This window comes from Dermacentor albipictus, unplaced genomic scaffold (assembly GCF_038994185.2).
Source record: "Dermacentor albipictus isolate Rhodes 1998 colony unplaced genomic scaffold, USDA_Dalb.pri_finalv2 scaffold_25, whole genome shotgun sequence".
In the NCBI taxonomy this organism is placed as follows: Eukaryota; Metazoa; Arthropoda; class Arachnida; order Ixodida; family Ixodidae; genus Dermacentor; species Dermacentor albipictus.
Genome location: NW_027225579.1, coordinates 295,489 through 318,597, shown reverse-complemented (window position 1 = coordinate 318,597; position 23,109 = coordinate 295,489). Strand labels below are relative to the sequence as shown.

At 45.2% G+C, this 23,109-nt stretch overlaps 1 protein-coding gene across 1 annotated transcript in view; it reads right to left on the bottom strand.

Moving 5' to 3' along the window:
* The window catches only part of LOC135914814 (O-acyltransferase like protein-like), a 106,582-nt gene that overhangs the window by 52,993 nt on the left and 30,480 nt on the right, over positions 1-23,109 (bottom strand). The window contains exons 6-11 of the mRNA XM_065447742.2: positions 22,685-22,769; positions 17,599-17,681; positions 14,928-15,101; positions 6,861-6,954; positions 5,546-5,635; positions 1,387-1,552 (exon numbers count right to left, since the gene is read on the bottom strand). Coding sequence (XP_065303814.2) covers positions 1,387-1,552; positions 5,546-5,635; positions 6,861-6,954; positions 14,928-15,101; positions 17,599-17,681; positions 22,685-22,769 — 692 coding nt within the window. The remainder of the gene's footprint in view (positions 1-1,386; positions 1,553-5,545; positions 5,636-6,860; positions 6,955-14,927; positions 15,102-17,598; positions 17,682-22,684; positions 22,770-23,109) is intronic.

The following is a 23,109-nucleotide window of genomic DNA, read 5'->3' as shown; positions in this document are numbered from 1 at the left end:
GGCATGGCTGCGACTGTAGGACGACGACGGCATTTATTTACTTATCTCACAGCCTCCAAGACTTGAGTACTAAGCGAGCGGATATTACAACACTATATAGAAAAGAAGGAAGAGCACAACCTTACACAATAGTTATAGCAGCAAGAAACCGAAGAATTAACAAGCAATAATACCGCAAACAGCTTGTTTATTAGTGTGACGATGATGGTATGGCGACACTATGATAACAGTGGTACGACATTGGAATGACTGTGATTGTATGATGACGACAGCGTGACGACAGCGTGACGACAGCGGCATGGCGACAATGGGATGACTATGACGGTATGACGATAATGGCATGACCACGAATTCACAACGACGACTGTATGACGACGGCAAAATGACGACAACATGAAGACGATGGAATGACGGCATGATTACGACGGCGTGATGACAACAGTATGGCGTCGAAGGTATGATGACTGCTAAATGGCGACTAGTTCATGGTTAGAACAACGTGACCACGACGCCGAAATAATGATGGAATGGCCACGAAGGAGCGACAACGACGGAATAATGATGACAGGGTGAAGGAGGCGGCGTGATGACTAAAATGTGACAACGCAGTGGCGAATAAGACATAGCGAAGACGGCGGTACGATAAGGACGGCATCACGACAAAGGAACGATCATCACGGAATGAAGGCTGTGAAGTGACCACGACGGAAGGACGACGACGGTGTGTTTGTGGTGGAGCTCACGTTCGCGCTTACGTACATCATGTGCCACACCGGGTCAACTCGGTTACGCTATATTCAGCACTGGTCTTTAGTATGTCCGTACTAGGCAACTGTGCAAGGCAATAGCCAGCAGCCAGTAGGGCAGTAGCCAGGATTCGAAACGTTGGCGGAAGAGGCAAAGAAAGCTTCTTCGTTATACCGACAACGCTCAACCCTATTCATAACGACTAGGATGTGAACACGTCTATGCGCCTCACTCTGTACCGACTGGTACCGAGACCGAATGCTCCATACAGCAAATATTTTACATACTGGCTCTATGCATCCCCCTTCCTTCGGCTGAGGTGCCCTCAGCCGAAGGGAGGGGGATATATTGAGCCGTACTCATCTAGGCCAGTGATTAGCCGTGACTATCTGGATGCCCGCCAAACCTGGGTGGCGACCATCCCGTACTTTACAACCTCTCTATTGCTCATCCACGCGTCTGGACATACCAGCCCTACCGTTTTCTCCTCTTTTCCCTAGGCATGCGAGCCTTCATCATTGGAAACAAACACCGTACGCATAATAATGCATGGCAGACACAAAAAAAATTACCCTTGCAGTAACAGTTTTTCTAGTGGCGGTCAGCCGCCTGCCCCTTTCAGGACACTGGTATACGTACGAATGTGAGCTCTTCATACATGTTGCGGATGTTGAAGACAAGAGCCCACCAGTAGCTGGAGACGTCTTCGTAGAACTTGTCGTAAACGACGCTAGTGGTTGGTCCCGTAGTAAACAATGGCAGTAGCGAGAAACAGCATGCCACGAACACCAGGGGCAACACAAGTCTGTCATGGCGGGGCGAAAAGAGTTGGCGTAAACTTTGAGTACAGGAAATGGCTGGAGGAAAGAAATTCCGGGACAAAATTCACAAAGCTCGTAATGAGCGAGAAGCCCGAACTTGAAGCCCGAACTTGGAGCCCTAGCTTACGTGATCTAGATGACGCCTGCGTGAACGTGAACAAAACGCTCATTGCGTTTCCTTCGGCGTGTTCACGTCAAACGTGATCTAGATCAAGTCAAGCATGGCCTTCAAGTTAAGGCGCATGCCTGAGCGCGGAGCTAAGTGGATCCAAGGAGCTCGATCTTTTGTTGATTGAGCACTTTGTCAGTGTTATTTGCCATTGACATATTATTACCCTTCGCTATTGATATGTCCATTATATAGCCATTGGCTGAAATCTGCTATCTTACGAATAGACGTAGCGTAAGGACATTTTTGTGAATGTGCGCCCAGATGAATTTGTATCTGCATGATACTTTTCATTCGCAGGGCCTACATGGGCGAATGGCAGTTTCTATTACTTTTTAACAATGGTGCGCTTAACGAGTTCGTAGTATCAAGCTATACTAAAAAGAACATTAAAAAACTCACGAAAGAAACAACGGATGGTCGCAACGCTGATAATTAGGTAAACAACTGTGTTGAAATCGCCATGAAATACAACTATACTTCTATATTTGTACGCTTTACGCTATACGATTACATTGCCCCTTCTGCTGAGCTACAAAATTTTTTGTATGATACACATTTTGTGATAGGAGGTTCATTTTCCGCTATGGGCTCTGCAACGTCCTTCTCTATAATGATGTAGTATGCGACTTATAAATTAAGTTAACTTCAAGTGCAGCTTGATTGCCCAAGTGGCAAAGGGGGAGGCGACAGAACATCATCTAGTAAATTGCATTCATACAATATCTCAACTCTGCAGCGTGGTTGATTGCCTTGCGAAATGCGATGGACTATATATATATATATATATATATATATATATATATATATATATATATATATATATATATATATATATATATATATATATATATATATATATATAAACTCTCTGTTGGACGTGCTACCTTGCCTCCGGAGCTAAATTACACTCTAGTATCTAGACACACTATTCTGATATGGGTTAGGTGACGGCTGGCCATTCAGGCAAGTTTTATGATCCATTAACCAATATTACTCAGACAACGCGAGGTGTAACGAGCGTAACTCCTTGGAGAGCCCTCTACAGCGCTTCCGCAACGCTTCAACGGCGTAACCGTTGCATATTTCTTCAGACAGCATCGGCTCACCGCCTCGCACCTAACTGCCTTAAGAGGCGTGTCCACGAGCGTAAGACGTAAGACGAAAGGCAGTGCGAAAAACAAACAAGCATGGGACTTGCTGCGCGAATGAAGACGCAGCTGCTTTATTAATGGCACGAGTTCGCAGGATCCACGCGGCCAGCATAGCGAACGGCGTATTTGCTCTGCTTGTATCATTTGTCTCGTAGTTAGCGCTGTTCACCATGTTGAAGGTGGGTCGACTCTCCCATCACAACCGTCGTAGCTTACACATGCAGCACCGCAACGTTCTTGAAAGTCACACCTCAAGGAACCATGAGTAGCCAACAAACAAAGACACCACACAGGGGAAATTACTTGTACTTACTAACTGAAATTATAAATTATAGGAATTGAAAGTGGATGGAAAAACAACTTTCCGCAGGTGGGGAACGATCCTGCGTCTTTCGCATTACGCGTGAGACGCTCTACCAATTGAGCTACCGCGGCGCCGTCTTCCCATCCACTTCTTGGGATATTTATGTGTTACTGCTAGAACTAACCCTGAGAGTGTTAGCTAGTGCCACCATTCACAAACCTTAGCGGCGGCATCCTTTCTGCCGCAGGAGTCACGAGTACGTGATCTGCCTGGGTGTAGGCAACTGGTTAATAACCCCAGCATGCTACCTGCAGGCATCATTGTTGCCGGAATCGAGACCCTCGTCATGTAAGAACTAGAAAGACGTGGGATCGTTCCCTATCTGCGGTAAGTTTTTCATCCACTGTCCATTCCATTAATTTAAAATTTCTTCATTTCAATTACTAAGTGGAATTAATTCCCCCTGTGTTGTCCTTGTTGTCTTTGTTGGCTACTCATGATACGATCAATAAAAAAATCGGGCCCCTTGGTTAACCCCCTTTCTTTACGTCAACGAGCCGTGTCATAGGGGAAGCGAGCCGAAACCATTTGGTGTTGAACGCGTGTTTTTAATAAACTTTTCACAAAATGAACTGAGCATTATTCTATCTACAGCAAGCTGAACGGAAAGAGTTACATGCGGTACGCGTAAGGCAGTGAAACTCGCGGCAAAGTTCTGCCTGGCAGCCTGTACTTATTGGACTTTCTTTCTACCTGTAGGTAGAAAGAAAGCAAGGCGGTATAGAACGGGCAGAGGAATGAAACAAAATATCGTATACTGCCGATTTTACTGAGGTGTATACATGCGACTCCATGAGACATTCAGGCAGAAATAAGTGCATCCACCACCGAACCTTTTGTTCATGTACGTTAGGTTATCAAGGTTACCGAGTGAATTCGTTGATTTTTTCGACACGGTTTAATAAACCTTAAACAAAAGGAAGTGCTGACATCATTCTGTGCGGCTACAGCACTGCTTTTATGCTAAGTGGAACGGTGGCTTTGAGACTGCACTGGTGTTTTGGATCGTTGAGTGTTGAGGACGACGCAACGAGCTATGGAAAGAAGATTGATAGGTATAACGTTAAGGGATAAGAAAAGAGCAGATTGGGTGAGGGTACAAACGCGAGTGAATGACATCTTAGTTGAAATCAAGAAAAAGAAATGGGCATGGGCAGGACATCTAATGAGGAGGGAAGATAACCTATGGTCATTAAGGGTTACGGACTGGATTCCAAGGAAAGGGAAGCGTAGCAGGGGGCGGCAGAAAGTTAGGTGGGCGGATGAGATTAAGAAGTTTGCAGGGACTACATGGCGACACTTAGTACATGACTGGGGTAGTAGGAGAGGGAGGGATAGAGATAAGAAGAAGGTAGGGAGGTTAACCAGAATCACGTCCGGTTGGCTACCCTACACCGGGGGAACGGGAAAGGGGGAAAACAAAGATAACAGGGAGAGAGCGGAGGGAAGGAAAGGGGTAGTAGAAGTGCAGGAGATGCCTTTGCCCTGCATTGGGCGTAACCAGGCTGATGACGATGATGATAATGATAATGATGATGAAGCTGATGCTGCTGCTGCTGATGATGATGTATGCTTCTACTTATTGGACTATGAGTATTTGTATTATTCCCGTGTGCACAACGGTGCGGAGTATCGCACCTTCACCCTGACTATTGCCGCCGCAGCCGTTTTATTTCTTTTTCGCTCCCTTCTTCACTGTAAGTGTGTTGGTTCAACTCCTCCTATAGAAAACTCAAGAACTGAGTAATTGGCGCCTCAATACCATGCAGTGTCAGCAAATGACTTAGACGTGACAAACACTATAAAAAACGGGGTCATTGAGAGAGGCTAATAAACACCTAGGAAATACCACAATGACAGCCTGTATAGAAATAGATACAACTTATATTACATGCAAACGCACGATCTGACACGTATGTGTACCGAAAATTTTGATTTTGCACTACGCGCGCACTTTTTCTGGCTACTATGTTGCGACTCCATTGAATGCCAGGAGCGACATTTCAAACACTATCTGGCTCTGGCAGGCCTTTAATCGCTAGTTTCTTTCTTGCATTCATAATCAAGCCTTTACAATCATCGTGCAATTTTGCGCCTATGCGTGCCTCTGTAAACGGGCTTCGCGGCCATTTTAAAACGACTGCCTTTGGTGAGTTTCAGTTTCGGCAGCGTAACTACGAATGACCTGAGCGCCACTGCCCGTGGTGCACCAGCAGTTATGAAGGCAAACGGAGCTTTTGCAGCACGTGTTTAGCGTTTGTACTAATGGTGCAATACTAATGGCACCTACCTGTACCAACGTCGAACCGCGATGATAATGACAGCTACGACTCCTCTTCCGTTCTTGACGCCGCTGAGTGTGTAGAACAGCAGGTACCCGCTGCGAATAGAGAGCCTCGGAGTAAGTGCACCGGTAAGGTGCCAGAAGACGTATGATGAAAATGCTCTTCCTGGATAGGCCTTTTTTCTTCAGCTGTCAACAACCCGCGACGTTTAATATAGTGGTGACCTGGCAGAAGTAGTTATCGGTTGCATACTATACATATTATCTCGCATTTGCGTAGTATATTCGTCCGTGCAGGCGCTATACTTGAGCTGCGTGCTCATCGCTCGTCGGCCCACGAAGCTGTGAAGGCGCCTTTGTGTTTCCTGAGGGCGACTGACCTGTGCGAACGCCTCTGACTTGGCGCTGCATTCCGAGCGCATGAAAGACAAAACAGGCAATACACACATGAGAACGCATATCTGTGTAAGGGAGCACTTTTTGAATCAACAAAAAAGCACCTGAAAGATTTGTAGAAAATTAAAACGTTTTCTGCAGGCTTACGGGAGCTGCCTTGCGTCCACAATAATGCAGTGATCTTAGGGTTCTTCGCTCTAGCTCTGAAAGGGAGCAAGTTTTCGTGTGCATGTTTCCCACGGAGAACATACCGAAAGGTTACATCATTCAACTTTTGTACCGTAACTATGAACATTAAAGCGGTATAATGAGTGCCACATCTGCTCATGGTTGGAGGAACATTAGGATACCTGTCGTAGTTACATATACCGCACACAGTGCAAGAAAGGCCTAGGCAATGACGCAAAACAGATATGCTCATAACGTGCGATTATTGCAGGGGGTAAACTGAAAGAACGTGAAGACTACAACAAAGTAACACTCACATAGCGCCCTTACTATATGGTGAGACGGGGTCAGAACAAAAGAACAACCACAATCTAGAATATATATTCAGAAAAGTTCTGTCATGAATCCACTGTTGCAGACATTAGACACTCTTTCCAAGATTTCGGAACAATCTCTGCGTCTTTCAAGAATTGTCACCGTGATTCTGTCCATGTCCATAAGCAAAAAAAAAAGATGAATTGGAGCGCGAATGATTTTACAGAGAAGTAGTTACAGTAGCGTTTTCACATCCAAACATATAGTACCTATACCAAACAAAATTTTCAACTCCGTTTTGTGTTGTGTCCATGTAAGAGAGCTATATATTTCTTTTAGGAAACTGGAGTGAGCAGACAAAAGTAAATATTCCTAGAAACTTTTTTGCTTTTCTTTTTTTTGCAGGGGTTTCAGACAAGCATGTCACAGGTGCCTCACGTGCCTCAAGAAGAAGAAATTGTCCACAGACATGAAGGAAGCTGTCGTCAGAGTCGAGTCGTACTGATCCATGCACGGCAGCATATACATAGACCCAGCTGCATAGAAAGAATGGGTTTCGCCATTAGCTTCAAATAGAGACTTATTAGAAGAAAAAGCGTGAGCCAGGTTAACTGAACTTTCTCTTTGGTCTGGTGCTAGAAAAGTTCAGTGCAATGTGACAAATAAACACAAACGTCAAATTGTTGCACAAAATGTTTGCGACGGAAATAACATTGGGTTGAATTTTAAATGGTATCATAATTTTCTAAAGCTGGATAAAATTTCGTATGTGCAGTTGCGATAACATATGTTACGCTGCCAAAGTGTTAATTATACGAGATTTGTTATTCAGCATGTACTAAGAAAGTCTTCATTTGCAAATCATTGTAAGTGAGAACAATGGTGCTCTGTTACGTAATAGTTTAGTCTTTCTGCGAGCATTCTTTGTAAGTATTAGACATTCCTGTCACCGTTTTTGGTTACGAGATTCTCTACAAAAGAAATCTAGTTGAACGCGCAAACTCAAGGTACAGTAGCAGTTATAATAATATGCAGTCCTTTAAATATTTACCAGCAACACTTCAAATTTGGGAATTACGAGTATGGATGAAGATGTTATTGGATGTTGGCGGACCTAGCTGGCATTGCGGGCAGTCCTACCCCAGCGTCGCCTTTCAACAGGGTTTAAGGAACTTATAATTTGTGCGTGCCTCGTTCACTGTGTCCTCATTCAAGGCGCATCGTCAGACGGGCGGACAAGGCGACGTGCACAGCGATGTGGCGCAGAACGCAAGCTGAAGTGTGGGAGCACGGCCTCCGAGATCGGGCACTGCCTGCTGCGAGCCATCTAGTGCACGATGCCGCGCCGGTGCGCCCACTCGCATGGCACAACGCCCCGAAATGAATCAGCTAAGCGTTGCCAATCACAATCTAAGTCCGCATCAATTATGAACTCATGCGGGAGCGGGAGCACCTCCCTCCTGAATGCTCAGTGCCTTCGCAGAAACAACATTGTGGGACGCCTCGATGCTGACACGCTTCAAACTAAAAATTGCACTCTGCAGCCAGTAAAGGACCCTGCAACAAATAATGCTCAGTCTCCTTGAATCTGTCAAATGCTGTCACAAATTCACGGTAATTTGTATTATAAATGAGGCTTTGTTTAGCGACTGAACTATTGGTTAAAAAAGCCGAGAGCAGAGTATTATTCGCAGTCTTCACGATCACGAAATCAGCCAATAGACTTTGGTAGGTCCAGCTGCTTGGGATAACGCTGCATAACGACATTCCGGAAGCGAGAGCAAGCAATTTTTTGCGGTGCTTTTGACCTGAGATTGTAAATGCCCTACTGCATGTAGTGCAGTAATATTTAGCTCACATGCTCAAAGGAGCCTCTTGTGCAGATGGGTAGCGCTTTCGTACTACGTTCGAAATATGTTTCGGGCCCCTTTAAGAACTCTTCCTGAATAGCGTCTCAGGGGCCGAATTCACACAGCTGTTCATTATTAAGTACTTTTTTTTTGCTATTGACCAACCGCCATCAATAATATGTGGAGCATCAAACAGGGTGTCCACCAACTGGGGAAACCGGGCGTGAACTTATATAAGGAAATTAGAATAGTCTGGAAATACTCCGGGGAAACCTCAGGGACTGTGTGCTTCTGTCAGGGAAAATTAGCTGTTGTTTTATTCAAAAGCAAAGAGAGTCGCGTTAATGCTGACTCCAGTAACAGAGGAATCACAACGAATCGTCATTGATGCCACATCGTCGGCCCCATGTATTGGCTGTGTAGTTGACGACCGATTTTCCAGACGCCCGATTTTTCGGACACGCCCGATATTCGGACGGCTTCGCGCCAACACCACGTACACCATAAAGTCAGTGTAAATTGCCGTGACTGCAGGTGTGAAATAGCATTAGCAAAAGTCACCACCGCCGCAATTTTGATTATCTCGCTGCCTCGAACCGGCGCTCTCGCACGCAGATCCGCTAGCAGCCGTAGCAACCACCGCGGCAACGTTAGGCCTAGCTGCTTCTATATTCCCTATTAAGCTTCTTGCCGTGCGCTGCCGTGTTTTTGTTTCATTGAAAGAATTCGCCACTGTCACCGATGGCACCGACTCCGCCTTTGTAATCTTTGCGATTGCACAGCGCGTTGCGTAATGCCAGTCTTTGAAAGCTAGCTTCGCCTCAATGCAGAAATGTTACGCAGCTAAGCATAACAAGCATGGGAAGGGACAATTGTCACGAGATAAAGTATGTGTTCCTTAAAGGGACACTAAAAGCAAATACTAAGTCGACGTGGATTGTTTAAATACCATTTCAGAAACCTTGGAACGCTCGTTTCGCGCCAAGAAAGGTATTAGTTTAGGAGAAAATTGCATCTTAATGGTCCGGATGCCTTTTTCGAAATTCAAATCTCCTGCCACCCAAAACGGGGGAGTAGTGACGTTGCATACCCCATACTTTGCTGCCATCGGTGAGCAAAACGGTACCCGACCGACGGCGGTACCGAGCCAAGACAGAGAATGGGAAGGGATGAGGTGCGAGGAGAAAGTTGATATCAACAAAGGACTGTGGCAAGGGTGCCCTCTATCCCCACTGCTGTCTATGATGCATATGGTGAGGATGGAGAGGGCGCTAGAAGGAAGCAATATCGGGTTTAACATCTCATACAAACAGGCGCGTACAGTAGTAGAGTAGCAGCTTCCAGGTTTACTTTATGCGGACGACATTCTGTTGCTAGCTAATAAGCAAAATGATTTACAACGTCTTGCTAATATCTGTGGACAGGACGGCAACAGTTTAGGTTTGAAATTTAGCGTTAGAAAATCAGGTGTTATGGTATTGAATGAGAACAGTGAACAGACAGTGGAGATACAGGGCCAGGAAATACCTCGGGTAACAGAATATAAATACCTTGGTATATGGATAAACGAAGGCAATATATATATGGAAACACAGGAAAAAAACAATAACAGAGAAGGGGGAAAATGCAGCCGTAATGAAGCACAGAGCGCTATGGCGATACAATAGGTATGAGGTGCTCTGGGGTATGTGGGAAGATGTAATGGTTCCAGGACATGCTTTGGAAATGGGGTTGTTTGCTTGAAATCAGGGGTACAATCCGGACTCCATGGCAGCCAAAGGTCAGTGGGACGCCTTGCATTGGGCGCTCACGGGAAGACTACAAATGAAGCTGTGCAGGATGTTATGTGCTGGACTAGTTTTGAAGTGAGCGAAGCTTGCAGCAAAATTGATTATGAAGAACGAGTGAGGAATGTGAAAGAAAGTAAATGGGCTGGGAGAGTGTTGAGGTATCTGTACAGGAAAAACATTGATTCACAGTGGAGGAAAAGAACTAGGAAGCTTACCAGCAACTACGCGGCCTTTAGGGTGAGCAACACAGCAACAAAGAACGTCAAGCCGAAAGTCAGACAGACTGAAATAATCTCATGGGTGGCGGCAATGTCAAAGAAACCTGCCATGAGTAACTACTTAAGAGGAAAAACCGAAATCAGGAAAGAAACGACTTATGATAACTCAAAGGGAAGCTCACTACTTTTAGAAGCGAGATCGGGATGCCTTCGAACACGCATCTATAAAGCGAGATATAAGAAGGAAGAAGAAGCATGTGCTTGCTGCTGTAAAGCTAGGGAAACGATGGAGCATGTTTTATTAAAATGTGAAGACATCTTCCCAGTGGTCGATTTAGGCACCACTGGCTTCCTTGAAGCCCTTGGGTTCATCGAGAGCAGGGGAAAAGTAAACATGTCCGCAATAGAGATTAGTAAGAGGCGATTGGAAGATAGATGGAAGAAAAGTACGTAAATGACAAAAAACGGAGACAAAAACAAAGTTCACAATAGGGGGTCAGGAAATTTGGGTATGGGAATTCATCGTGGCGTTGTTTTTTTCTTCTTTAACTTAGGTAGGACATTAGGCAGTATAATAGCAAGAGCTTGGTGGCGCAACCCACTGCCCTGTTCCAAAGGGGATGCTCACAACATTCATCCAACCAGAGTGGTGGATTCGTCACGTCAGCTGCTTTTTTGTCAAATGGCGTAGACGGTTCGGGCATCCTGCTACATCACATAGAAGTTGAATTCAGTGCTACTTGTAGTTTGTGCGATTTTCACGAGCCAGCAAAGCGAGCGCAGCACTACGCGATAACGAAACTAGTCAAATGCGAAGGTCGAGCGAAAATGAAACCTTTAGACCGCCCGCGTCGTTGTCAAGCGTAATTTCAATGCGTTCTCTTTTCTAAAAAAAATGAGATAGAACTGGGCAAACAGCATTTTATTTTGTCCTATTATAGAAGGATGTTTTTGCAACGAATGGTTGAGTACTAGGGACAGAATTTAACTGAGGAGTGCTTTCGTCATCGGGCACGTACTTGAATTTTCTGGGAGAGTCTCTAACTATGTCTTGCATTCACCTCAATTTCTCGATTATTAAGGCTCTGTTCGCGATAATATTGACGCCTTAGAGATTCTCGAGCACTAATATATCACTTTAGCTTGACTTAATATTTGTCTTTAGAGTCCCTTTATTTATACACGTGTGTACCCCTGTCTCCTGCCACAGTACAAGCACCGATATGACTGGTAAGTGTGCTGGCAGGCCTTAATAACATTTTCAGACTTGCCTGTGCTAATATGAGCCCTTAATGGCAGTTAAAGACATGCATTCATTTTTTTTGGGGGGGGGGGGGGCTGCCCGATTTTTTTTTTTTGACGTTATCGCGGCATCTAGGGAGTACGACTGTACAGCTGACCAAGAGGATGCTTCAATGGTCCGTGGGGCGAATGCGTGGCGGAAGGAGGATGAGAACAGAAAGGAGCGACGCACTGAGGAATTAACAAGAAAGGAAGCGTGCCGCCGCCTCTTTGAAGGAGCTTGAGTTCAAAAAACAGCGTTGGCTGACGCTGGCTCTTTAAAGTTGACTGACTCTTTAAAGCAGTGAAAGCCAACACTGAGATGTTGTGTACGGGATGAGAGTATGTCAGGACAGTTTAGGTTGACTTTCAAGCTGCTGAGAGAGAATCCTAGTTGTGACACAGTTCAGGCCTCACACCGATGAACTTGCTATCAGTTGATAGAAAGAGCTCATATTCTAAAATATTTACTCCTGTATGCGTCTCCTTTTCATTCATATTTGAAAATGTTCGACTCGATTTGGAATGGGTTTTACCATTTTTTTCGTATATATTTGATTGGCTGTGCGTTTTACTAACCCCTTCCTTCTGTTTTCTTTTCGAATAAAATAGATATTACTCCTTACTAGTCAAACTGGATTAAGTCATGCTTTCTTTCAACAAGCTTACTAGAGAGTGAAAGCATCGGGCAACGTGGTGTCAGCCCGTCTTGGCATAAAACAAAGTTCTGGCTCATTCAGGGAATTTCGCCAAGCCCCCCCCCCCCTCGCTCAGGGAAAACCTGAAATACTCAGGGAATTCGAAAATGTCAACTTGGCAGACACCCTGATCAATATCGGTTGGAATTTGCCCTTACGAACAATTGTAGCGGCGGAGATTTCTGCGCTAATTTTTTTTTTTACGCTAGAATTGTTCTTAATAGCGATTTCCAGCCAATCCTATGGCTGGATATATTATTAGTGAAGGTGGCAATAATATGCCAAAGAGAACTTACGAACGAAACGCTTTGTGAATTCGACCGCAGGTTCTAAGGACTTAACAATACTACTCAGGTAGCCTGAAAAGAATAACTGTTTCAGGAAAGCTTATCAACCAAAAAATTTGCTATTTCTTTCTCCTTCTATTGCGGCGAGTACGCAGTTTTTGAGCATTGTTTTATATGCCTAGTATCCTAGTATATGTCTAGCATATGCCTAGTATCATTTTGTCGCTCTGTGTTTAATACACATTGGGGTATGCCCAAATCTACGTCATTGGGGCCTTATGCCATCGGTTTTCCAAGTTCGAATTGTGCCCACCCAATACGGTCGTGTGCATATCATCAAAAATATAATTTCGCTTCGGTTTCCACATTATCTTCTTATGATAAACTATTTGCACACAAAATAGGTGAGCGTAACATGTGCAAGTTTTATATATGCCAGATAGCTGAACTTGTTTTCGCCTTATTTTGCTTGTTGATGATTTGCGGCGACCAAAAATTCTGTGTTACACCGATGCATGCCACTGATTTACGCTGATGCATTTATCGGACGCCTATTGTATGGTTGTATAAATTATGTATTCGCCAACCATTTACGCAACATCAGGCGCCCTGAATTCTCGTGATTTCCCTACAGTGAAACGGAGAAAGACGTTTCGCAGTCGCATGCTGCGTTAATCTGTCTGCTTTAAGGCCAGCAGGGGTGGGAACAATGCGTCAAGCTTAGAACAGCTGCGGATGGCGCGCTTTCTTGGGAAACAGTTTTGGACCTTCCCATCTGACCTCCCTTTTAAGGGCCCTTGGGTTTTTTGTTTTGCTTTTAATAGATTTTGTATTGAATGACTGCTATATCCCCGAGCGTTGTCCGTTGGAACCAGTGAGCCTAAGTGAGAGTATGCCAACAATGGACACATGTCCAATATGTCAACTTTCACAAATGTAAGCTTGGCAGGTGTGCATAGAATTGGGTAAACCTATTTTTGTGAAATGTGAGTGTTAGCGTGGAGGTCTATATAGGTTTACAGTTGGCTGGTATTGAGTGCGCTCCTTACACCTGCGTCCAGGTTCTTCGGTGTTCTAGCGATGAGGTTGGCATACTCATGCGCGCACGTAATTCACAGGCATGTAAGCGTAAATGTCCGAGGGTCCAGGGTATGCGAGTACGAACGTCAATGAGGGCTGTTGAGCGTCAATGCAGCGAGTATGGATGCCAGTGGGTCGCTGGGAGTGAGAGCAGGTGTAAGTATGAGCGCACGAATACTTGGGAGTGTGAGTCGAAATGAGTACGAGTGAGCGTCTGCCTGAGTGAGTTCAATAGTGCTGTCATGTAAGACTGCATCGCATGTTTCGGTTGTGGTGTGCATGTAAACATAAGACGGCCCTATACGCCGTCCGCGAGAGGATGAGTGCCGAAATCTTGAGCGAGCAGCACTGCTCGTCCACCTCGTGCTAAGCAGCCACTCCCTCGGGCACGTGGCTCACGTGTCTGCCAGGTCAGAGCAACCAATGACAAAGAGCGTTCCTTTTATTGCGTGTTAAACATTTTTCTCAGCCCACGAGACTACATGAGAACGCACCGCTATATCGAGTGAGCCTATTTTCGGAAGGTTGGAGTGCAGGACCAAACATTCTGAACGAGCGGGGGTACTTTTTAATAAGCGGCAGACTTCCGTTAAAGAAACGTTGGTAGATGTCAGCGGCTACGGTGCATAAGACATTTTTCTCGAATGTGTATTTTATTTTAACAAAGGTTCTGCAAAAGCCTTTTTATTGGCTCGCGCTAGGCGCGTTCTTTACGGCCATGGTGTCCCAATTTTTCATGGGCATGTACCTGCCGTCGTTCACCGAGCCTTTGCGCCATATTGATAGGCGCAAACGCAACAACCTTGCGACCAAAATGGGGCTGCACTGCACCACCGTATGGGCTTGACCGCACTGTTGCGAAACTGGACGCACATGATATGCCATTCAGCGCGGCCATTTCGATTAGATCGAGATCGAATATAATATGGAAAAAAAAAACGTTTCGTGAAACATTTTTGCCGTACCAAACGGTCACGCCTTCTTCATTTCGCGATAAATAAATCGTGCCAAAAGCAGCGGTTGCCCTAATAATACAAATAAAAGTAAGACAGTATTCTGGCGAAATAATAGCTTAACCTTACAAGCGAATTGTTTTCTTTTTTTGTGTGTGCGGATGCCTTTGCGACAGTGGCACCGGACACGTCGTTGAACTAGCTCGTTCCGATCATCAGCGGCACAGCCCTTGGCAGCGCACCCGGCGCTGCGGAATCTTGGGGCGACTAAGCCAGAAGCTATGTTCGATACAGCTCTTCTAATCGCGATGTGGACCCAACCCACAGTGCATGCTCTCGTGCTGGCTCTTACATGTGGTGAAGGCCAGCTCTGTTGTAGAGTGCCCAAAGACGATGTAGTAGATGCTGACGGCACGGATGCCGTGCAGGAAGCGCAGGTTGTAAGCGCTCGACGTCTTCTCGGGCGTGGACGCCAGCAGCCTCAGGTTGGCCGGCATGGAGAAGCACATCAGGACATTCACGGCCACTTATGCGAAAAGCACCGCCAGGCATGCAGTAATATTAGTAACAACAATGGAGTGTCTATTATTTCCCTTTTACCGCTTTACGTGACTTTAAAGAGAAAGAATGTATAAATAGATGAAATAATGAATTAAATCTTCAAGAAATCGACCCACTAGATTAAGCGGCTTCTCCAGAATACAGGTGGCGCGTCTAAGGTTAATTTAGCGTGAATTGCGTGCTGCCTCAGGCATTGGGCTGCTGTCTTGACTGTGAAAGTTGTAGCCCATTGCATCACGTTAAGTGGGAATTCCTCTCCCCTCCTTCTTTCTTAGCCCTTTTTTCATTCTATCACTTTTTGTTCCCTCTAGCCTCCCCCTAGCCTAAGATAGCCAGCGTGTACTTACACTGGCTAACCTCCCTGTCTTTTCCTCTCTTTTTTTCTCCTCTCGTTGTCAGAAAAACCAGGGTGATATTGTTTCCCGTCTTTTCCACAGTTCACCCATGAAAATAAATTGTGAAAAAAAATTATCTAATTGATTTCCAACAGCTAGACGGAGTCTCCGAGGTTTATATTGTTTATAGGTTTTGAAGGGTCACATGTTTATAAGTCCAAAGGTTGAAGTTATTTTACCTCTGAAACCTGCCTAAAACAAAAAAAGGACCGACGCCCTGTGCAGGATAAGAAGTCTGTTATCAAGTATGAGTAGTTTTTTTTTTGCGAATGTATTGGCCGTGTTACTTCCTTAAATTCGAAATTTTTTGTTGTTCAATGTCATACAAAAACAGCAATGTTTCTGTTTTTGTTGTTTTGTACGTAACCACTCTTACACTAGTTTGTATTGCCCCCCCTCTCCCCCCACCTGTGTTATGCCTTCGGGCCTTGAAGGTGATAATAAATGAAATGAGCCAGATCGGCACCTATTAGGCGCAGATTGCACGAAGCAGATTGCACGAAACGGGAGGCTGCAGGTGCTGCGTTCCATCATTACTGGCGAGAGAATAGCTTTTCCTTACTTTTGCAGTCAATAGTTAGCTGGTGCCCGCGTGACTGAATCGTTCTTTCATACAAGAACGCAACATGTCTGAGTGTACAAAAGCCGATATTTAATTATTTTAATTAAGAAGGCTATCTAGAAAATGTACGAAGCATATTCTTGCCATCATGTCTTTCAGTTTAGTATGCAGCGCTTCGGAATAAAATAATGCATGTGTTTGACACATATATCCATAAAAATTTACCTCTTGGTAGAAGTGCATAAAGGAAGAAACGCGGGGCGCAGGCTATGATTTGTTTGTTTTTTTAAAGCTGAAAATTGCACGCAGTACCTTAACGCAATTGAACCTAATACATGCAATTACAGCGCTTACTTACTGGTATCACGCAGAGCGTAATGGCATGCAAATAGGGGCCGTATAACGTAAAACTATTCCCATATGTTTTTATTCCAATCTCCTAACGTCAAATTTGCGTAAGCGCCGACGCAAGCACCGGGCGGTTACCTGCAGGGTTGTCTGAGAAGACCAATCAGATGCTGTCTTCGTTTATAGGAGGTCACTTTTGTTTGCTTCAAAACCGAATAACATTGCCTAAATTCGGCGGCTTGTCTTATCTAATTGGCTGATAATAGGCGAGGAGCATGGCTAAAGTGCATAGGGATTCGATGGGGCCGAACCAGTGTACTGAAATTCGATAACCGGATGAAAAGGGTGGTGCCGGCGTCGGCGATTGGTGCGCTTTCCTTTACTCAGCTTGCGGTGGCCGGTCGAAAATCGCGGCGGCATGGAACGGAAGGTTAAGAATGCTGCTAAAACGGATCCTCGGCAAAGAAGAGTTGGCAGAACGAGATCGTAAACGTCCCAAAAGGCCTCGAATACGTTGTACGGCCACGCAAAAAGCTTTATTCTACGCAAATAAACCCAAGCTCTCCAGCAGGTGCGAGTAGCCAGTGCCTGAGCGATCGGTGGCAGCCATCTTTTATTCCTTTCGGAACGGGGCAGCTTGCGGCTACTCAGAAAAAAGAAATTCAGTTTTGTCCGGCTTAATAATGCATCTTTAAAGCGTGCACGTCACTTCAAAGTGGTGAGCTCTCGCAGTTTTGTGACGCCGCGCAACAGTTAGGTGAAGTGGGTGCAGCGCGAAAGCTTTTGACCAATTGCAGAGGGCTAACGGTGAAAAGGCGTCGAATCAGAAATAACTATTTTTCTTTTGTTCAGTCAAATCATGCATAATCAGTGTGTACACATTATATGAGATGGGGCGCTCTCGCGGTTTTCATGACATCGCGTGGCAGACAGGTGAAGGGGGGGGGGGGGGCTCTAAAAAAGTTTTTGACCAATAGCGGAGGGCTGATTGCACAAATGGAATAGAAAAGTTTGCAATTGTTTTACGTTATAGCGCCCTAAGTTACAACACGTGCTTGTATGCTTTTCAACGTCCGCCACTGTCGGTGCGTCGGCCTGTTTAACAAGTTGCTACGTTGCGTTATACTACGCTGCACCTTCTACTTACGCCTACTCACCGTTCTTCTTTGCGTCATCGGATGCGTACGCGTCCACAAAGGTAGCGGCCAACATGAGGCTGAGAATGGTCGCCAGGATAGCCCTGCAGAAGAGAATGGCCCAAGGCGCTGTTATACAGTGCGAATGATGCAATTGCCAGATATGCACTGTGCGACAAAATTTATTCGTTGCTTACGTAACTATAAACCGATCCCCTAGGAGTTGTGTTACAAGCGTCTTGACATTGCCTGGCCGTCATACGCTGTGTATAAAGAGGTTCGTGAAAAACCCTTCTTCTTGTACGAGATCACAAGAATGTAAGTTGATCATCAGACACCGCAGCCAAGGATGACGCTGGTCAGTATTTCCAGTTGCGTAATGTATACACGTGCACCAATACGCGTCCCGTAACACGTGCAGCTGACACAGCACCGCACGTGTCCTGTGCACTGTGGGCAGTGTGGGTTCAATATCCTCGAACCCGTGACATATAGTTTAACGATCACTTTAATTCGCCTTACCTCGTTTTTTTTTGCGCCACATAAGTGAATAAATTACCTCGCCTGAGCCTCTCTTTCAAGACGAAGTGCGCTGAATTCTATATATTATTTTCTACCTTGCGTGAATTGACTGTTGGCATCTTCATCAGTTGCAATAATTTTTTTGTCAGAATCGATGGATACCGCAATACAATACAATGGAATACAACGAGAGTTAACTAATAATGAAAGAAACATACAAGAATAAATCATAAGAAGCATAGCAAAGAATAACTTTATATTGGATGGCTTCGCATCACGAAGTACAAGCCGCTCCTCGTGCTAGCTGTTTCTCTCTCCCTCGATATTTTCTCGTCGGCACCACGCTCGTGCTTTCCGGACGGCAACTCGGACCAGCCATGACGAGGCTACTCCAATATTCAAGTGTACACGGCTAGCGATGCAGCGACCGCTGGCTTATGACGTGATGGCGTGAGTACGAAAGCGTTTTTTTTTTCTTTCCACGGTGTTTCAGCGGGCACATCGAAATCAAAAGTACCCCATCGGTTATAGGTCGGCCCAATAAGTGGAAACTCGCTCATATTCACGAACCAATGTTTTCTTTTCTCTTTATCGGGCTCTCTCAGACTCATGTTTGCTCACACTGATCGGCATCCATTAATGCTCACTCTGGCGTGCGCTGAAACTCACCGGCACTTACGCACGTTCGTCCGGGCGTCCACTCACGCTAGCCGACGGTAATTCACGTTCACACTCGCGTCCACTCGCCGCCTTTCGCAGCTGCTCACCCTGACCGGCGCACACCCCTCTTGATGCGTCCACTGACACGCCGGCACTCATTCCCATACGCACCCGCGTCCAATCACAGCCTTCGTCGCTCACTCACACTATAGCGGGTGTTTCAGCGAACACTTTCAAAAATTCTTAAAAGTTGCCTGTAGCATATCGGATGGTTCTAGTTCATGAGCTGGTCTACTCGAAGCGGCGGACACTACCTGCACACAAAAATTGAAATGCATTATTGACAAACTAACAAAAAAAATCGCCAATGATTTTTTTTACTAATTACCTTATTACACTGGTTTCGAGATTTTCATTCCCGAGCTTTGTGGAAAAATGCATTGGCGGTCCAGTTTACGCTTGTGCTTGAATGCATAAACGACGTTTTGTTGATAAAGTAACTGGAACGCCAAAGCAGTTCTGCGCAAAGTTCGAAATTAATATCTCGAAACTGGTGTGATCCTGAGAATTCCTTCCAAGTGAATCTGCGTTGCGAACTCCACGGCTAGAATTTGTAAATTGCAATATAGGCGATAAGGTTATTAGTTAAAAAAAGTCATTGGTGATTTTTTTTTGTTAATTAGTCGATAATGCATTTCAATTTTCCTGTGCAAGGAGTGTCCGGTGCTTCGAGTAGACCAGCTCATGAACTAGAATCGTGCTACATGCCACAGGCAACTTTTAATAATTTTTGAACGTGTTCGCTGAAACAGCCGGTATATCCCACGTCTGGGCAATCAGTGTCGAGCGAGCACAAGTCGGTGTACTCGAGAGCGAGTATGCCGACCTATGCCCATAAAAACGTCCAAGAAAAAAAATTCTTTTTTTCTACTGGTGTGGCCATACTCTCAATTTACGTGGAAATGCAAATACACACGAGCCTTACGCCTGGTCTATTTCATTCAAGTATTTCACAATCTTTCAGTACAGGAATTGCATCTGGTTAAAAAAAAAGCTTTCGTCCATCCGCAACGCTAGAATTAGGAAGCAAGCTCACCACACGCGTTGAGATCTCCGAGGACAGTCACAAGCAGACTTTCTATTTTAGGATGGTGCCATAGCTAGTATACTTGAATAACTAAAAATATGCAGTTGACACGCTTGTTCTCGTACAAAAAAAAAAAGACCTGTAGCAGGCAGCACATTGATGACGAAAAATGACTACGCTATGCCCATTTTATAAACATTACACATGGAACTCAACTCCATCAATGCAGCCGAAACTGTCCTAATGCCTCCTTTAAAGCGCGGTTATTTGAGCGGGCTAGCGCACTCTGCAGTGGCGTAGGGATAAATCTGCGACCTGGATAGAATGGCTTGCGTAAACATCTGCTTTCATTCGACATGAATTTTAATGCTGTTAAATCAGACCTTCGGCCTGGACTCAGGGCTAGGTGCAGCCGGAGCCGCATTAAAATTTTTTTTTCAGATTTTACCCAACTTCATCTGAAACAATGCGAGCAATAATTAGTGTCCACGCCCTGTTCCCTGTTCGAGTACAGCGACGCTCAGTTGAGCACGACCGTGCCCCGCCACTTGTGCAACACCAGTCAGAACCTTGAGCAACCAACAACCCCCACCCTTTGCCGACTGGTTTTAGACTTGGATGTCCCAGCAACTCCTGCGCAAGCAGATGAATTTGCACTTTGAGTGCAATCGCCCCCTCGCGCAGCCAGCATATAGATGCGTTGACGCACGGCTCTGCGCATGCCCCGCATAGAGAGGATGTACAGAATCGAGTTCATAACGAGTCTATGGAAGCAGGTATACCTGCTTGCGTACACCCGTTAAAAGTACTGCATCACCTGCAGTATACATTCAACGTGCGCGCACAATCATGTCCACGCATGAATTTCATGCGCTTCAAGTGTATGGGACCGCATCTGCTTGCCTGCTCTGCTTTTCAGCCTACGCGAGTGTGTCTGGCCCTTTTGCAGTGGTCATCAGCACTTTGGGGAACACGTGATAAGTGCTGGACCTTAAGTAACTTCACCATCAGTGATATCATAAGAAGCCAACAAACACTGACACCAAGGACAACATAGGGGAAATTACTTCTGCTTAATAAATGAAATAAAGAAACGATAAATTAATGGAAATGAAAGTGGATGAGAAAGCTACTTACCGCAGGTGGGTAACGATCCCACAACCTTCGCATTACACGTGCGATGATCTACCTATCGAGCTACCGTGGCGCCGTTTCCCCATCCACTTTCTTGGGTATTTTTGTTTCCTAGTAGAACCCTGGGAGTGCTAGCCAGTGCCACCGCTCAGGGTCTGGATGGCGGATGAACATCATTTCTGCCGCAGGCGTCACGAGAACGTGATATTTTTGGGTGAAGGCAACGGGTCAATAAACACACATGCTACCTGAAGGCATCAATGTTGCCGGCTTCGAGACCCGCGTTATATATTAAACAAGAAGAAAGGGGGTTAACCGAGGGGCCTGATTTTTTTCTAATCGTATCATGAGAAGCCAACAAACAAAAACGCCAAGGACAACATCGGGCAATTACTTGTACTTACTAGTTGAATTAAAGAAACGATAAATTAATGGAAATGAAAGTGGATGGAAAAGCAACTTGTGGGATCGTTGCCGACTTGCGGCAAGTTGCTTTTTGATTCACTTTCATTTCCATTAATTTACCATTTCTTTATTTCATTTACTAAGCACAAGTAATTTCCGCTATGTTGTCCTTGGTGTCAGTGTTTGTTGGCTTCTTATGATATGACTAATAAAGATCGGCGCCTCGGTTAACCCCCTTTCTTCTCGTTCACCATCAGTTGCAACATACCTGAGGATAAAAAGTAGGTGACATGATGTTTTGGGCGTGTACATAATAAGGAATCACGCACAGGAAGGATTTTATTCTCAAATGAAGCTGGCCGCAGCGGCAATGCTGTAAACTGCACCAATTGGGACTTGCAAAAGGTGGCAAAATTGACGTATTCTACACCGCTTTAAAGTATACACCAGTAATTTAGGAGGGAGACTTGCAAAAGCATAGCAAACATTGTAACCACTAAACGTAAATTGTAAATTAATGTGCATTTGTGCACTTGGGATCTTCTAATAGATGCACTTTACAGAACTGCGATACCTGTTTTTGTTGCAGAATTTTGAATTTGTGAACTTTGTGCTTCAATTTTTTTTGTACTCATCTAAAATCTTCGGCAACCTTAATGAAAAATTTACACTCCTAAAAATTATTTTGCTCGCATTCCTGCAATTTTACTTTCTCTCTCAAATGCATTATATTTGATTCAAATCGGTCAAGCGGTTGTATCATGTGAGCATTTATGTGTGTTACACGCATTTGAAAGGACAATCGGGGTTTCACCCGCACAAGTTAAAGATGATGCGTTAATTAGGTCAAACTGCTGTGCGTGCCCGTATTGCTATGTACATTGTCTCGTGGTGTCTCCGTGAATTTGCCAGCTACTCTATGCGCGTGCGCTGGCGTCTTATATGTGCGGGCACGTATCTTTTCGGCTATGTATAATAAGCAGGCATTCGCACGTTTTTACGGATGCGGCAGAGCGTGTGTAAAGACACCCGCAATTATTATTATTATTTTTTGTACATGGGAAACTTGAGAAAGTTTCCCTACTTCAGTTATTGTGGTCTCAACGCGCCGCCTTAAGATAAGAAACGCACTGCGCAGGCTGTGTTCAAAACTACTTATCGTAAGCCTTGGTTTTTTACATTTTGGCTCCATGTACAACGAGCGACGAAACTGCGTTCGTTGGCACCCTTGAACTCACAGCCTTTTACACGGGCCATATTCACGCGCAGTACGCTGACAGTTGTGAAAGAAACACTCACACGATGGCGACCTGCGATGTGCTGAGCGCCGGCGTGATGTCCGTGACGCAGTTTTTCACATTCACCGTCACGGCGTCGCCAATGACTGCAAAGTACGAACACCAAACGTCAAGCTCAGGTCTGTGTCAGCCAGAGTGAAGCAAGCACATTCAGAGGGTCGCAATGGAAACAGGATACTTTATAAATGTTATATCTGACTTGACCAATCTTTAAAGCATGCTGCGTCGCGACAAAAGTTTCACTTGCAGATACGGTTAGAATAAGCGTATGGTCTTTCTCATTTCCCGGAAACGTCTGTTTCAAATATGATACTGTCGGGAACCGAGGAATCGCAGCAGATTCCCAAGACTAGAGGACCAGCGCGGCAGGCTCTTAGAACGGATTAGCGGGTGCCGTGCTTGCGCCGCGAGCACGCGCCGTCCAAC